The sequence below is a fragment of the Mobula hypostoma genome, chromosome 12 (assembly GCF_963921235.1).
Source record: "Mobula hypostoma chromosome 12, sMobHyp1.1, whole genome shotgun sequence".
NCBI classification, from domain to species: domain Eukaryota; kingdom Metazoa; phylum Chordata; class Chondrichthyes; order Myliobatiformes; family Myliobatidae; genus Mobula; species Mobula hypostoma.
In genome coordinates, this window is record NC_086108.1 from 1,847,464 (window position 1) to 1,864,864 (window position 17,401).

Sequence of the window (17,401 nt, forward strand, 5' to 3'; positions counted from 1 at the left end):
TGCGGTGGGTTTATTGCATTCACTCTCCAGAAGTGGCTGCGTGACCTTGGCTTCACTAGAAGAGAGATCAAGTCAACCAGCAGGGCTGTAACTGAAGCAGCAGAGAAAAGATCAGCATGGGTCTGGACCAAGTATGTCCAGAGGGGCAGATAGTCAGACAGTGTATACATATCTTGCAAATCCTTCAGTAGTTGCATAGACACCTGAAGAGCAGACTATCTGTTGGATGGAAGTGATCAACAACTCTGATAGAGGCAGATGCCAAGTTTTTAAGCTCACCAGTGGGAGGTGGTGCTTTAGCACTGCTGGCCCACCACCTCGAGGGAGCCGTGATCATAAGCGGGCCGAAACTCCTGAAGACAGGTGGCAGATCAACTGATGATCCCACTGGTGATAGCACAGGACAGTTAACATCTTAGTTCACGTGTATTTTGTAACTCCACCCCGGTTCCCATTCCCTATCTATTCTCTTCATTGCAACACACACAAAACACTTGAGGAACTCAGCAGGTGAGGCAGCATCTATGGAAAGCGTTATCAGTGGCGCAACAGCTGGTAGAATATGTGGATATGGCCAAATAGAACAGCGTTCCTCTGGGGCCAAGGTGCAAAACACATTACCAACAGCACACAGCACAAGTAGCACAACTGGTTAAGATAGCATTATAGACATAAGACAAAGGAGCAGAAGTCGGCCATTCAGCCCATTGAGTCTGCCATTTTATCATGAGCTGATCCATTCTCCCATTTAGTCCCACTTCCCCGCCTTCTCACCATAACCTTTGATGCCCTGGCTACTCAGATACCTATCAATCTCTGCCTTAAATACACCCAATGACTTGGCCTCCACTGCCACCCGTGGCAACAAATTCCATAGATTCACCACCCTCTGGCTAAAAAAATTTCTTCGCATTTCTGTTCTGAATGGGCACCCTTCAATTCTTAAGTCATCCCTTCTCGTACTAGACTCCCCTACCATGAGAAACAATTTAGCCACATCCACTCTACCCATACCTTTCAACATTCAAAATGTTTCTATGAGGTCGTCCCTCATTCTTCTAAACTCCAAGGAATACAGTCCAAGAGCGGACAAACGTTCCTCATATGTTAACCCTCTCATTCCCGGAATCATCCTAGTGAATCTTCTCTGAACCCTCTACAACATCAGCACATCCTTTCTTAAAAAAGGAGTCCAAAACTGCACACACAGTACTCCAAGTGAGGTTTCATCAGTGCCTTATAGAGCCTCAACATCACATCCCTGCTCCTATACTCTATTCCTCTAGAAATGAATGCCAACATTGCATTCGCCTTCTTCACCACCGACTCAACCTGGAGGTTAACCTTAAGGGTATTCTGCACAAGGAATTCCAAGTCCCGTTGCATCTCAGAACTTTGAATTCCCTCCACATTTAAATAATAGTCTGCCCGTTTATTTCTTCCACAAAGTGCATAACCATACGCTTTCCAACATTGTATTTCATTTGCCACTTCTTTGCCCATTCTTCCAATCTATCCAAGTCTCTCTGCAGACTCTCCGTTTCCTCAGCACTACCGGCCCCTCCACCTATCTTTGTATCGTCAGCAAACTTAGCCACAAAGCCATCTATTCCATAATCCAAATCGTTGATGTACAACGTAAAAAGGAGCGGCCCCAACACAGACCCCTGTGGAACACCACTGGTAACGGCAGCCAACCAGAATGGAATCCCTTTATTCGCACTCTCTGTTTCCTGACAATCAGCCAACACTCTATCCACGTATGTAACTATCCCGTAATTCCATGGGCTCTTATCTTGTTTAGCAGCCTCACGTGCGGCACCTTGTCAAAGGCCTTCTGAAAATCAGAATATACAACATCCACTGCATCTCCCTTCCTCAGTGAAGACTGATGCAAAATACTCGTTCAGTTCCTCTGCCATCCCCTTATCTCCCATTACAATTTCTCCAGCATCATTTTCTATTGGTCCTATATCTACTCTCACCTGTCTTTTACTCTTTATATACTTGAAAAAGCTTTTAGTATCCTCTTTGATATTATTTGCTAGCTTCCTTTCATAGTTCAGCTTTTCCCTCTTAATGACCTTCTTAGTTTCCTTTTGTAAGCTTTTAAGAACTTCCCAATCCTCTGTTTGCCCACTAGTTTTTGCTTCCTTGTATGCCCTCTCCTTTGCTTTAACTTCTCTTGTCAGCCACGGTTGCATCCTTCTTCCATTCGAAAATTTCTTCTTTTTTGGAATATATCTGTCTTGCACCTTCCTCACTTCTTGCATAAACTCCAGCCACTGCTGCTCTGCCGTCCTTCCCGCTAGTGTCCCTTTCCAGTCAACTTTGGCCAGTTCCTCTCTCATGCCACTGTAATTTCCTTTACTCCACTGAAATACCGACACATTAGATTTCAGCTTCTCTTTTTCAAATTTCACAGTGAACTCAGTCATGTTATGATCACTGCCTCCTGAGGGTTCCTTCACCGCAATCTCTCTAGTCGCCTCCGGTTCATTACACAATACCTAATCCAGTACAGCCGATCCCCTAGTGGGCTCAACAACCTGTTCTGAAAAGCCATCTCGCAGACATTCTACAAATTCTCTCTCTTGAGATCCAGTGCCGACCTGATTTTCCCAATCCACTCGCATGTTAAAATCCCCCACAATTATCATAACACTGCCCTTCTGACAAGCCTTTTCTATTTCCTGTAGTAATTGGTAGTCCACATCCCTACAGCTGTTTGGAGGCCTATAAATAACTGCCATCAGGGTCCTTTTACCCCTGCGATTTCTTAGCTCAACCCATAAAGATTCTGCACCTTCCGATCCTATATCACCTCTTTCTAATGATTTAATATAATTTCTTACCAATAAAGCCATGCCTCCCCCTCTGCCTACCTTCCTATCCTTCCGATACACTGTGTATCCTTGGACGTTCAGCTCCCAGAGACATGCATCCTTTAGCCACATCTCAGTGATGGCCACAGTATCATACCTGCCAATCTGTAGCTGTACGACAAGATCATCCACCTTATTCCTTATGCTGCGTGCATTTAAGTATAACACCATAGGTCCAGTATTTGGTACTTTTTGCTTTGATTGCACTCACCACCCAGGACGTGCCCCCTTTTCATTGCTACCAGAGAAGACGTACAGGAGCCTGAAGACACACATTTAATGTTTTAGGAACATCATCTTCCCCTTCACCATCATATTTCTGAATGGTCCTTGAACATTAATTCACTATTTTGTTCTCTTTTTGCTCTATTTATTTATTATAGTTCTTATTGTAACTTGCTCTGTCATTCTTTTTTGTGTATTGCACTGAGCTGCTACCGAAAAACAACAAATTTCACAATAGATGACAGCAATAATAAGCCTGATCATGGACGTCGTTCCTCATCTCAGAAGCCATGACACAATTAAGGGAAACCAGAATCAGGTTTAATATCGTGACATTTGTTGTTTTGTGGCAGCAGTAATTTGCAATACATAATATTTAAAAATGTATAAATTCCAATAAGAAATATTTATTTAAAAATTATGTAGCGTAAAAAGAGAGCAAACAAGTGAAAAAACAGTGAGGTAGTATTCATTGTCTATTCAGAAATCTGACGGCAGAGGGGAAGAAGCTGGGTGTGTGCCTTCAGGTAGTATACGTGGAGAAGAGGGCAAGTGATGAGTGACACTCGCAGTCTTGAAGAAAGAGGAATAACGCATCAATATTTTAGGCCGAGACTATTCCTTTCCATAGATACCGCCCAACCTGTTGAGTTGCTCTAGCATTTTGTGTGTATTCACTTAAGTTCACCTGTCCTGCAGTCTTTGTCCATTTAAGGACAAGCGTGCTTGAAGATCAAGACCTTAAACATTCCACATTTTACTACATGGTAGCAGTGATCAGATATGCCTCCAAGACACTGCATATGGGATGAGCTGCTAGAGTGGTTAAGGCAGGTACAGTACTGTGTACCTATGCAAAAGTTTTAGGCACATATATAGAGCTGGGGTACCTCAGACATTTGCATAGTACTGTAGTAATTTTATGTATTGCACTGTACTGCTTCTGCAAAAACTATCATGACATATGTGAGTGACGATAAGCCTGATTCTGATACGGGTCTCTATTGTGGACTGAGAGTGGGAAGGGGACAGGAAGAGGGGAATTATGTCTGGGGAAGAAGGGAAAGGGAAACACCAGAGAGACATTCTGTACTGATCAATAAACCAATTGTTTGTAATCACTAACCTTGCCTGGTGTCTCATAGCTGGGTGTGTCTGCACCCACACCACCTCCCAGCCCTGGCACTCCTTTGCCACCTGCCCCACACCCTACCCACTGCATTCCACTTTCACCATTCACAACATCCTTTGCACCCACCAGATTTACAAACTTGCTCTCTGCTGCACGTTGACAAATACCCTAACTATGTAAATGTGCCTAAGACTTTTGCACAGCACTGTCCATCAACATTTAAATGGAAATGGACGAGTACATGGATAGGAAAGGTGAGAGAGATATGGGCCAAACACAGGCAAATGGGACCAGCTTAGATGGGGATCTTGATCGGCAAGGACCAGTTGAATTGATGGGCCTTCTTTTATACTGTATGGCACTATGATTTAAAAGTTTGATCACAGAGTGCTGTAGAAAATCCCCCAAAATGGTAGAAAAAGGGAGTCAAAGTCAGTGGCTCACAGGCTGACAACCCCAGCCATCAGTCCCTTTACTGGGAAGGTCACACTGTTGATATGCCTAACACCAGACTCCTAAACAACACTGCATCATAGCAAGACATTACCAGCTGAAAAGAAATAAGAAAGGTTCAAGGATGTTCTCAAAGCTTCTTTAGAAAAGTGCAACACCCACCAATCTGTGTGGGAATTCTTGGCCCACGACCACTTAAAACAGACAATTATATGTCCATGTTTATTTGGGTGTACACCTCAAGGAAACAGTGGAAGCTCATCATTCATCAATTACCCTCTATCCCTGCCCAGTAACGTATGCAGGTCTTTCACTGGGCCTATCAGCCAGCTGTTTGAAACCACTGTTTTTTTAAAATATTTTTTTATAAGATGAATTAACGTAAGACTGAAGTTGTAGATCAAGCATTTGTACTTTCTAACAAACTCGTACATCTTTTACAATAAGTGGCTGTTCATCCCCACTCACTGGCAGAAAGCGGTATAGCAGCTGAACTAATGGTTTGTCACCTTCCTCCTCTTTCATTGGCTAAGTATCAGCACATAGCCCACATGATGTAATTCTGCAACCACTGATTAGTTTATTCTTATCGAAGGAATTTCGGTTATCTACATTATAAAAAATGATGGATTTTTCAGAGGTGCCGTCTTCACCTTTATTCCCTTTCATCCTTGCATTCTTCGTTGTTCATTCGCCTCCTAGCTTCCTTTCTCAGCTCTTCATTTAGTTTGCTCAGTATTTGTATGTCTGTACTTTAAAATAAACTATTAGAATTAAGACTGCTCGTCATTCCTGACTCCCAGGAAAAACCCTAATGATCAGAAAATAAACAAAGATTCCAAATAGTCGAGGTTAGGCTTCACCCTGCACCACCAGGTTCAGGAACAATTACCAGCTACAATCGTCAGGATCCTGAACGAGTGTGGATGACTTCACTCACTTCAATTCCGATCTGATTCCCTGCCACTCTGACATCTGATTTCTAAATGGACATTGAGCCCATGAACACTACCACACAATTTTTTAAAGTTCTATTTCTGTTTTAGCACTACTTATCTTACACACATACACGCACATATATATTACAGTGATTCAGTTTTTAAATAATATTTATCACGTATTGCATTGTATTACTGCCGCAAAGTTAACACATTTCACGGCATATGCCAGTAATATTAAACCTGATTCTGATTCTACAAACTACATAGAAACATAGAAACCCTACAGCACAATACAGGCCCTTTGGCCCACAAAGCTGTGCCGAACATATCCTTACCTTAGAACTACCTAGCCATTTCAGCCCTGGGAAACAGCCCCTGATTATCCACACGTTCAATGCCTCTCATTGTCTTGTACACCTCTATCAGGTCACCTCTCATCCTCCGTCGCTCCAAGGAGAAAAGGCCAAGTTCGCTCAACCTATTCTCATAAGGCATGCTCCCCAATCCAGGCAACATCCTTGTAAATCTCCTCTGCACCCTTTCTATGGTTTCCACGTCCTTCCTGTAGTGAGGTGACCAGAATTGAGCACATTACTCCAAGTGCGGTCTGACCAGGGTCCTAAGGAGCTCAACATTACTCTCGTCTCCTAAACTCAATTCCACGATTGATAAAGGCCAATGCACCGTATGACTTCTTAACCACGGAGTCAACCTGCATAGCAGCTTTGAGCGTCCTATGGACTTGGACCCCAAGATCCTTCTGTTCCTTCACACTGCCAGACTCACTTTCTTTACAACCCATGTTCTCAGTATTTTTATTTATTTGAACAATTTGTCTTCTTTTGCACATTAAGAGTTTGGAAGTCTTTGTTTATAATTTTTCATTATTTCTATTGTATTTCCTTCCTTTCCTATAAATGCTGCTACAAAATAAATCTCAATGCAACAGCCAATTCTAAGACCAGTGACCCTCACCAATTGTTATCCTTGTATAACGCACCCTCCGATCAATCCAACAATAATGTTCCAAAAGTTGAAGAAGTATATTCGATCCTTTATTAGCAACTAGCAAAACAAACAATCGTGAAGCAATGAAACTTATGAAACTAAGACTAGCGATATGAAGCATACTTGGAAGCACTTAATCAAAGTTAAGTAGAGTTAAGCAATTTCAAATGTAATTAAACGAAGTTAAGCAGAAATTAAACAGTCAACAAAAGATTCAACATTCATTGGTGCCTAGTATTAAGCTAAAACTGCTGAGAACAAAGCACGAATATGTAAGTGAACGTAACACTTCTGCCAAACCCACACCACATGACTACAATAAACAGAACATACACATAACATGAATACAATGCAAATAGAAAACAGATCCATTGCTCCTACAATTAATTTCATTGTACCTACGTACTTCAATAATAAATTTTACTTTGACTTTAACAGAACCCACTGAAATGTAATGGAAACAAGTCATCCTCAAGAGATCGGCCAAGAAAATTTGACAGAAGAGGTGGACCTCCCTAGTCTTGACTACATCAAAACCGCAACCTAACAATACATTTTTCAACACATAGACTTCTCACAGCAGGAAGCAATTGACTCTAAGCATATTTTACTGTGGTAAATCTCACTATTGTTTCACTGTCTGAGGCATCAGTCTAGAATCCTTACTGAAGAGAAAACATTAAATCAACAGAAAACATCAGCACTCAAAAGTCATTTCTATAGCAGCCAAATGAAAATGCAACATCCTGCTTCACTTACACTTTTGCATTTGTTTTTAAAACTATTTTTCTTTGAAACGCAATGTAAAGAGAATGTCTTTCAACAAACAAATAACAAACTGCTGGAGAAACTCAACAGTTCAAGCAGCAGCTGTGGGGAAGATGAACACCAACTCAATGGAAAATGTCCGATTACATTTGCCCTGTCTATGCCCCCCATAATTTTGAGAACCTCTATCGAATCTCCACTCATTCTCCTCAGCTCAAGAGAATAAAGTTCTTGAACACCTGGTCAAGAAAGCGCCTGCATACAATGCTCCTTCAGTCGATGCCTTCTGGACAGATTCCATATATTTCACTTCTTTTATGTCTTTTACACTTGTTTTTCCTTTTGAATGTGATTCTGGAACTGTTGAAGCCCGTGATTTGCAGTTTACATAGAACATAGAATAGTACAGCACAGTACAGGCCCTTCGGCCCACAATGTTGTGCTGACCCTCAAACCCTGCCTCCCATATAAGCCCCCACCTTAAATTCCTCCATCTACTTGTCTAGTAGTCTCTTAAACTTCACCAGTGTATCTGCCTCCACCACTGACTCAGGCAGTGCATTCCACGCACCAACCACTCTCTGAGTAAAAAACCTTCCTCTAATATCCCCCTTGAACTTCCCACCCCTTACCTTAAAGCCATGTCCTCTTGTATTGAGCAGTGGTGTGCTGGGGAAGAGGCGCTGGCTATCCACTCTATCTATTCCTCTTATCATCTTGTACACCTCTATCATGTCTCTTCTCATCCTCCTTCTCTCCAAAGAGTAAAGCCCTAGCTCCCTTAATCTCTGATCATAATCCATACTCTCTAAACCAGGCAGCATTCTGGTAAATCTCTTCTGTACCCTTTCCAATGCTTCCACATCCTTCCTATAGTGAGGCGACCAGAACTAGACACAGTACTCCAAGTGTGGCCTAACCAGAGTTTTATAGAGCTGCATCATTACATCACGACTCTTAAACTCTATCCCTCAACTTATGAAAGCTAATAATAAGCTTATGATAAGCTTTCTTAACTACCCTATCCACCTGTGAGGTAACTTTCAAGGATCTGTGGACATGTACCCCCAGGTCCCTCTGCTCCTCCACACTACCAAGTATCCTGCCATTTACTTTGTACTCTGCCTTGAAGTTTATCCTTCCAAAGGTACCACCTCACACTTTTCCGGGTTGAACTCCATCTGCCACTTCTCAGCCCACTTCTGCATCCTATCAATGTCTCTCTGCAATCTTTGACAATCCTCTACACTACCTACAACACCACCAACCTTTGTGTCATCTGCAAACTTGCCAATCCACCCTTCTACCCCCACATCCAGGTCAGTAATAAAAATAACGAAAAGTAGAGGTCCCAGAACAAATCCTTGTGGGACACCACTAGTCACAACCCTCCAATCCGAATGTACTCTCTCCACCACGACCCTCTGCCTTCTGCAGGCAAGCCAATTCTGAATCCACCTGGCCAAACTTCCCTGGATCCTATGCCTTCTGACTTTCTGAATAAGCCTACCGTGTGGAACCTTGTCAAATGCCTTACTAAAATCCATATAGATCACATCCACTGCACTACCCTCAACTATATGCCTGGTCACCTCCTCAAAGAACTCTATCAGGCTTGTTAGACACGATCTGCCCTTCACAAAGCCATGCTGACTGTCCCTGATCAGACCATGATTCTCTAAATGCCCAGAGATCCTATCTCTAAGAATCTTTTCCAACAGCTTTCCCACCACAGACGTAAGGCTCACTGGTCTATAATTACCCGGACTATCCCTACTACCTTTTTTAAACAAGGGGACAACATTCACCTCCCTCCAATCCTCCAGTCCCATTCCCGTGGACAATGAAGACATAAAGATCCTAGCCAGAGGCTCAGCAATCTCTTCCCTAGCCTCGAGGAGCAGCCTGGGGAATATTCTGTCAGGCCCTGGGGACTAATCTGTCCTAATGTATTTTAACAACTCCAACACCTCCTCCCCCTTAATATCAACATGCTCCAGAATATCAATCTCACTCATATTGTCCTCACCATCATCAAGTTCCCTCTCTTTGGTGAATACCAAAGAGAAGTATTCATTGAGGACCTCGCTCACTTCCACAGCCTGCAGGCACATCTTTCCACCTTTATCTCTAATTGGTCCTACCTTCACTCCTGTCATCCTTTTTTTCTTCACATAATTGAAGAATGCCTTGGGGTTTTCCTTTACCCTACTCGCCAAGGCCTTCTCATGCCCCCTTCTTGCTCTTCTCAGCCCCTTCTTAAGCTCCTTTCTTGCTTCCCTATATTCCTCAATAGACCCATCTGGTCTTTGCTTCCTAAACCTCATGCTTGGAGTTCATTTGGGTGTCTCAGCGCTCTGAGTCTCTGCGGGGGTTCCGGGAGGCAGAAGCAGCACGTTTGAACCTCATAGTGAGAAGACAGCTAGCTGATGTTCAACTCCGTTTCATTGATTAAAGCTTCCATTGTTCACCAATTAATGCGATGAGGGAGATTAAACACCTGCAGCCTGCCTTTTTATTGCTGGGGACTGCTTTGCTGCCGGAGAGGGGAGGCTGCCTTTTTATCAATGGTGAGATCACTCTGCAACGGAGAGGGGCAATGTTGCCCAGGTTTTCTGTGTTTTGGATCTGGATGTGGACTGTAGACTTTTTTTTCAGTTTTAAGGCTTTCTTTTTGTACTCTGTTTCTCAACCGATCTTTCTCATATTTTGCGCGGGGGGGGATTTAGGGGGTTGATGATCATGCTGCCATTCTTTTCTTTCTTGGTTTTGTGGCATCTGAAAAATTTCAGAGTGCATACTTTGATAATAAACGAAGCTTTGAACCTATTCAACCTGTTCCTATAACTCAGGTCTTCAAGTCCAAGCAACATCCTTGTAAATTTTTTCTGTACTCTTTCAATCTTATTGTTAGAATGCAATGTTAGCATTCATTTCAAGAGGATTAAAATATAAAAACAATGATGTAATGTTGAGGCTTTATAAAGCACTGGTGAGGCCTCACGGAGTATTAAGAGCAGTTTTAGGCCCCTTATCTAAGAAAGTAGGTGCTGACCTTAGAGAGGGTTCAAAGGAGGTTCACAAAAATGATTCCAGGATTGAAGGTGGGGGAGTCTAAGACCAGAGGGCACAGCCTTCGAATAGAGGGATGTCCATTTAGAACAGAGATGAGAAGGAATTTCTTTAGCCAGAGTGGTGAATCTGTGGAATTTGTTGCTACAGGTGGCTGTGGAGGCCAATTCTTTACGTACATTTAAGGTCGACGTTCATAGGTTCTTGATTAATCAGGGCATGAAGGGATACGGGGAGAAGGAGGAAGAATGGGGCTGAGAGGAAAATGGATCAGCCATGATGAGATGGCGGAGCAGACTCAAATGGCCTAATTCTGTACCTATATTTAATAGTCTTATGATATTCTCGTCAAAACCATCATCAGCGTTAACTGTCCAATTCCTCGCGTCTACATTGAAGAGAGTGGGAGTTTGAGTAGAACTTGCTGAGACTTACTCTGCTGTCAACCGCCTGAGCTCTGAGTCACGGTAATCCACGCCCTGCTTTGATCTCATCACGGCCAGCTCCTCCTTCAAACCCCGGATTACTTTCTGGAGAGCTACTGGATCAGGCTTCCCAGTATATGGTAGTGGCAGTGGGTAGTGTATCCTGCAGACATTAAAAAAAAATGACAAATAACCTCTATTTTGAGAAAATTCTGAGGTAGTTATTTCTTTCCCAAGAGAATGGAAATAGGTTCCAGTTATATATTTTGAGATACTGTTAAGATGACTTATTCAGGAACTTTCATTCTGACTGTTGCATAGTCATGTCTAAATTACCGCACGCAAGTCATGTTCCAATGATCTAAGTTCAATCATGATCTCTGATGGTTACAGGGAGGGGAATGGGGATGGACGTGAATACTCTGAAAGCCAGCTTAAGACTCTGAGGGTGTAACAGCTTCCTACTTTACCGTGAGAAAATATAACACTCCTCTACTTCCTGCCAGGCCCTGAACTTGAACGCATTAAAGCAAGAACCGGACAGCTTTCTGATGAAACAGATGTAACTTGTCTACCTACTGCAGAAGTGTTCTGAATAGTCCTTCAGAGATCATAAAGCTCTCATTCCCTTTGACATCACTGGCAAGTCCAGTCAATTTAACTATCTACCATTCTTACATGATTACAACTACAAGAAACCATTCCCCCAGGCTGTGGAGAACCATCAACTGGCTGACAATCTGAACAAGTTTTATTGTAGATTCGACACCTTCATTCCCCCCAGCCAAAACACAGACCTACCTGCAACTCCCATCATCCATTACCCCAACATCTCAGTATCCGCTTTCTCACCCCACATTACAAAAACTGCTCCCCCTACCCCACTTCATTTCAACCCTCTTGTACCTGCACTCAGGACCTGTGAGAGGAAGGTGAGTCAGCTGTTCCGGAGGCAGAAGACCAGGAAAGTGCCAGGCCCAGACGGTGTGTCGCCCTCCTGCCTGAAGACCTGTGCTGATCAGCTGGCCCCCATCTACACACGGATTTTCAATAGATCACGGGAGCTGTGTGAAGTCCCTCATTGCTTCAAGCACTCCATTATCATTCCAGTCCCTAAGAAACCCACTATCAAGGGACTAAATGACTACAGGCCTGTTGCCTTGACATCTGTTGTCATGAAGTCCTTTGAGAGACTAGTGTTGGCTCACTTGAAGGACATCACAGGCCCCCTGCTGGACCCCCTGCAGTCTGCTTATCGGGCAAATAGGTCAGTGGATGATGCAGTCAACATGGGACTGCATTACATACTACAACACCTCGACAACCCACTTCAGCTCGGCGTTCAACATCAACGTCCCAGAAATCCTCCACTCCAAACTCACCCAGCTCACTGTCTCCTCCGCCATCTGTCAGTGGATCACAAGCTTCCTGACTGACAGGGTGCAGCAAGTGAGGCTGGGGAGCATCATTTCTAGCACCCGGACAATCAGTACCGGTGCCCCCCAGGGATGTGTGCTCTCCCCACTGCTCTTCTCCCTTTACACTAATGACTGCACCTCACAGGATCCACCTGTTAAACTCCTGAAGTTTGCAGACGACACAACTGTCATTGGCCTTATCCGAGACGGTGATGAGTCTGCATACAGACGGGTGGTGGAACGGCTGGCCCTCTGGTGTGGTCAGAACAATCTGGAGCTAAATACGCTCAAGACTGTGGAGATGACGGTGGACTTCAGGAGCAGCCCCCCACCCCAATACTCCCCCCACTCACTACACTCAACAGTATTGTGTCTGCTGTGGAGACCTTCAGGTTTCTGGGTGTCACAATCTCCCAGGACCTGAAGTGGACACCCAACGCGGACACTCTTATCAAAAAGGCTCAGCAGAGCTTGTATTTCCTACGTCAACTCAGGAAGTACAACCTGCCTCAGGAGTTGCTGATTCAATTCTATTCAGGAATAATCCAGTCTATTCTCTGTTCGTCCATCACTGTCTGGTTCGGGTCAGCTACCAAACAAGACAAGAATAAACTCCAAAGAACCGTCAGGGCTGCGGAAAGGATTATTGGTGTGAAGCTGCCCTCGATCCAGGACTTATATGCATCTAGAGTCAGGAAGCGAGCAAGCAGCATCATTGTAGACCCATCACACCCTGGACATTACCTGTTCCAACTCCTTCCTTCTGGTAGGCACTTTAGATCACTGTATGCCAGGACAAATAGGTACAAGAACAGTTTCTTTCAGTATGCCATCAGTCTTATGAACACTTGAATTTTAGTCTATTATAAACCAAGTCCACCTGTACATACACAGGTATACCTCATTGTATATAGTTCACAATTATTTGCACTATTGTTTTGTTTGCTTTTTGATTCTGTACAGCGAGAGCTCAGGGAAACCGGCATCAAATTCCCTGTATGTGTCCACATACTTGGCGATAATAAAGGATTCTGATTCTGATTACTGCCCATTATGCCACTGGCATTTAGGACAGTGATGAAGGTCCTTCATCTCAGGCAGTGTTCAAGGTTTCCTCTTGTTTTTCACTACTGTCAGTCACGCAAGTCCCAGCTGGAGACTCAGGAATACCGTCACACTCAGATGTAGAAGAATTCTTTATTGTTGTTTCTGTAACAACTTTTTTCTGACCAGTCAGGGTTGTTAGCTCTAAGCTGAACCTCCAAGCCTGAAGGACTACTCTTAGTCTGGCCTCTACCCTTTGACCTGTTTGGCATGGGTGACCTTACCAAGAGCCAAAGCATAAAGCCCTGACTCCAGCCAACATAGCTCTCCAGGTCATTGAGACATGCAAGCCTCCAAAACCGTCGATAAGTTTGTGGTCCTCTTGGAAATATCTACGATTCACCTACAAGACAATAGTCGGCTTTCTTCTGGAACTTTCGGTTAATGTTTTAAAAGCACATTAGGAAAGTAAACACCTGAAGAAGGGTCTCAGCCCGAAACGACGGCTATTTATTCTTTTCCACAGATGCTGTCTGACCCGCTGAGTTCCTCCAGCATTTTGTGGGTGTAGCCTCCCATTGTGAATCATACAAGATTGCTTTTACTTATTTGGAGATACAGCATGGAACAGGGCCTTCCGGTCCGATGAGCCACACTGCCCAGCAACCCACCTATTTAACACCGGCCCAATTTACAATGACCAATTAGCCTACTAACTGCTACGTCTTTGGAATGTGGAAGGAAACCAGAGCACCAGGAGGAAACGAAGGGGTTATGGGAGAAAACATACAAACTCCTTACAGACAGTGCCATGACTGAACTCTGAACTCCAGGATGCCCCGAGCTGTAAGAGCATTGTGCTAAAATTGTAAGTTTACACAACAGATAAACTGACAGCCAAGATTTCTGAGATGTACCTATGTAACCCAACAAAACGATTACTTTGCTCAGCCTTCAACTGGTCACAAATTTTATGTAGACCAAGATTTCCCCAACAATCTTTTAATGCCGTGGACCCCCACCATTAACTGAGGGATCCATGGATGCCAGATTGAGAACCCCTGATGTATATTAAAGTAGCAAGATTGATACAGTTTCTCCTGGCCTCCTCTACATCAATGAGACCCAACATAAATTGGGGGATTGCTTCACTGAGCAGAGAAGCAACAAGTATTCCATCTGGGTAACCTCCAACCTGATGTCATGAATATTGATTTCTCCTTCCAATGAACAAATTCCCCTCCTCTTCCTCTATTCCCCACTATGACCTTTCACTTCTTCTCATCAGCCTTTTACTTCCCCCGGGTCCCCACCTCCTTCTCTTCCTCCTATTGTCCACTCTCCTCTCCTATCATTCTTTCCTCTCCAGCCCATTACCTTTCCCACCCACGTGGCTTCACCTATCACCTTCAGTCTACTTGCCCTCCCCCCACTTTTTATTTTGGCATCTTCCCCCTTCCCTCTCACTCCTGAAGAAGGGTCTCAGCCTGAAATGTTGACTGTTTGTTCCTTTCCAGATATTCTGCCTGACCTACCGAGTTCCTCCAAAATTTTGTGTGGGTTGCTCTGGATTTCCAACATCGGCATTTTGCTGTGATTGTGATTTACAGTTTCTAATACATTTTCCTAATTTAATGAAAGGAGATTATTTTCCGTGCTGTGACTGAGTAGAGGGGGCAGTAAATACAGGTATGCGTCACTTAATGTCCACAATACATTCTGTGAAACCGACGTTACGTGAATTGGACGTTGTGCGAACACCATATTATATACTTAGCAAACCTATCTGGAGTACTGTAGTGTACCTGTATTGACTAAATAGCCGAGAACTTACTCTAAAACTGTATTCTGTACACTATAATACACACATACACGATAATTTTTTTATTTCATTTTAACCTTTTTAATTTTTTTCCTTTTTAAACTTTTATGTAAACACTTCCTTAGGCTGTATCACACACAATTTATCAAAGATGATCAGGATCATCCACGTCCCTGTTCTCAGCTTCCTCATAATGTTCTACTGGTACAGTTTCAGGTCGAATAACCTGCGTCTGGAAGCCATGATGCACTTTACGGTAATATTTTCAGAAGAAAATTAAACAGAGAGATAACGCTACTACACTCAAGAGACGTGCGATACACGAGATTGGTTACATCCGCCACGTCACGTTCTCCAATCGGGACTACGGACGTATATGCGATTGGACGTTGTCGAAATGGACGTTAAGCTGCGCACACCTGTACTTGAAATCACTCAAAATGATCACCCAAATTATAAATGTCACGTCAGCTCAATAACCGTAACTTCACCCTATTCTTTTTAGTTCCACACAGATTTTCCTGCTTTGACTGGTCAGAGTGGTTGAAGCAATCCACGGCCTCCTCTACTGCCAGGATGAGGCCACATTCAGGTTGGAGGAGCAACACCTTATATTCTGTCTGAGTGGCCTCCAACCTGACAGCATGAACATTGATTTCTCTTTCTGGTAAAAAAAAAAATTCCTCCCCCTTCACCATTCCCCATTCATGTCTTACTTGCCCGTCACCTCCCCCTGGTGCTCCTCTCCTTCCCTTTCTTCCACAGTCTCCTGGCCTCTCCTATCAGATTCCCTCTTCTCCAGCCCTCTATCTCTTTCACCAATCAACTTCCCAGTTCTTTACTTCACTCCCCTTCCCCTCTCTCTGAGTTTCACCTATCACCTGCCACCTTGTACTTCTTCCTCCCCTCCCCCCACCTTCTTACTCTGACTACTCCCCACTGCCTTTCCAGTCCTGAAGAAGGGTCTCGGCCAGAAACATCCACTGTTAACTCTTTTCCGTAGATGTTGCCTGACCAGCTGAGCTCCTCCAGCATTTTGTGCGAGTTGCTTTGGATTTCCAGCATCTGCAGAATCTTGTATTTGTACAGTTTAAGATTCTTAATATTGAGAACACTTCTGGGAAAGCCTTTAATGAGGGACTTTAGATAGGCTTGAATCAGTGATAAGTTACTAACCGATTGCTGCACATTAAAAAGTCTTTGAAGAAGACCTGTAGGACACTAAGGCTGCTCTACCAGATTTTTCTGGCATCCTGATAACTAATTCCCAATATAGTGCTGGATCTAATCAAGTTAGTTCAGAGCTGCTGCTGAACTAGAGGTCAGAAGAAGAATCTCATGGTATACATACTTTGATAATGAATGTACTTTGAACTTTGAATAAGTTAAAGGTGAAAGGTAAAATATTTAAAGAGAATCTAGGGTGGAACATGTTCACTCACAGAGGGTGGTGAGAGTGTGGAACGAGCTGCCAGCAGAAGAGGTGGATGTGGGTTCAACTGCAACATTCAAGACAAGTTTGTATAAGTATATGGATGGGAGGGGAGTGGAGGGCGATGATCCGGATGCTGGGTCAATGGGACTAGGCAGAATAACAGTTCAACGCTTAATGGTATGGTTGGGAACCCCTGTTATAAAGGATCAGATACTTTTACAACTGCTTCTGACAAAAAATTTAACTGCATGACATAATTAAGGATATATTGGTACGGCAGTATAGTGGTTAGCGCCAGCAATTACTGATGAGGGTTCGATAGTTGCCATTGTCTACAAGGAGTTTCTACTTTCTCCCCATGACCACATGGGTTTCCTCTGGGTGCTCCGGTTTCCTCCCACATTCTAAAACTGTACTGTTAGGATTAGGGATCGTGAGTTGTGGGCATGCTACGTTGGTGCCAGAAGCACGGTGACACCTGCAGACTGCCCCCAGCACGTCCTCGGACTGTGCTGGCCTTTGATGCAAAACGACACATTTTACTGTATGTTTCGATGTGTACGTGACTAATAAAGCTAATCTTTATTCCTTACGCAACGCATACAAAATCTAGGTCACGTTGCATTTTTCAAGTCTGTTAATTTGTACACACATATAATTGCCTTCAAGTTCAACCCTACATCCCCATTGTGAGAGGTGGAAACAGGCAAGACCAGCCATGAGGCTCTGGTGAAGCTGTATAGGCCAATCCCCTGTACAGTGGATACAATGGA

At 43.7% G+C, this 17,401-nt stretch overlaps 1 protein-coding gene across 3 annotated transcripts in view; it reads right to left on the bottom strand.

The window, feature by feature from the left end:
- ccdc61 (coiled-coil domain containing 61) overlaps positions 1-17,401 on the bottom strand; it is a 107,208-nt gene that overhangs the window by 71,706 nt on the left and 18,101 nt on the right. For all 3 annotated transcript variants that reach the window (XM_063064842.1, XM_063064843.1, XM_063064844.1), the window contains one exon: positions 10,920-11,072. In XM_063064842.1, coding sequence (XP_062920912.1) covers positions 10,920-11,072 — 153 coding nt within the window. The remainder of the gene's footprint in view (positions 1-10,919; positions 11,073-17,401) is intronic.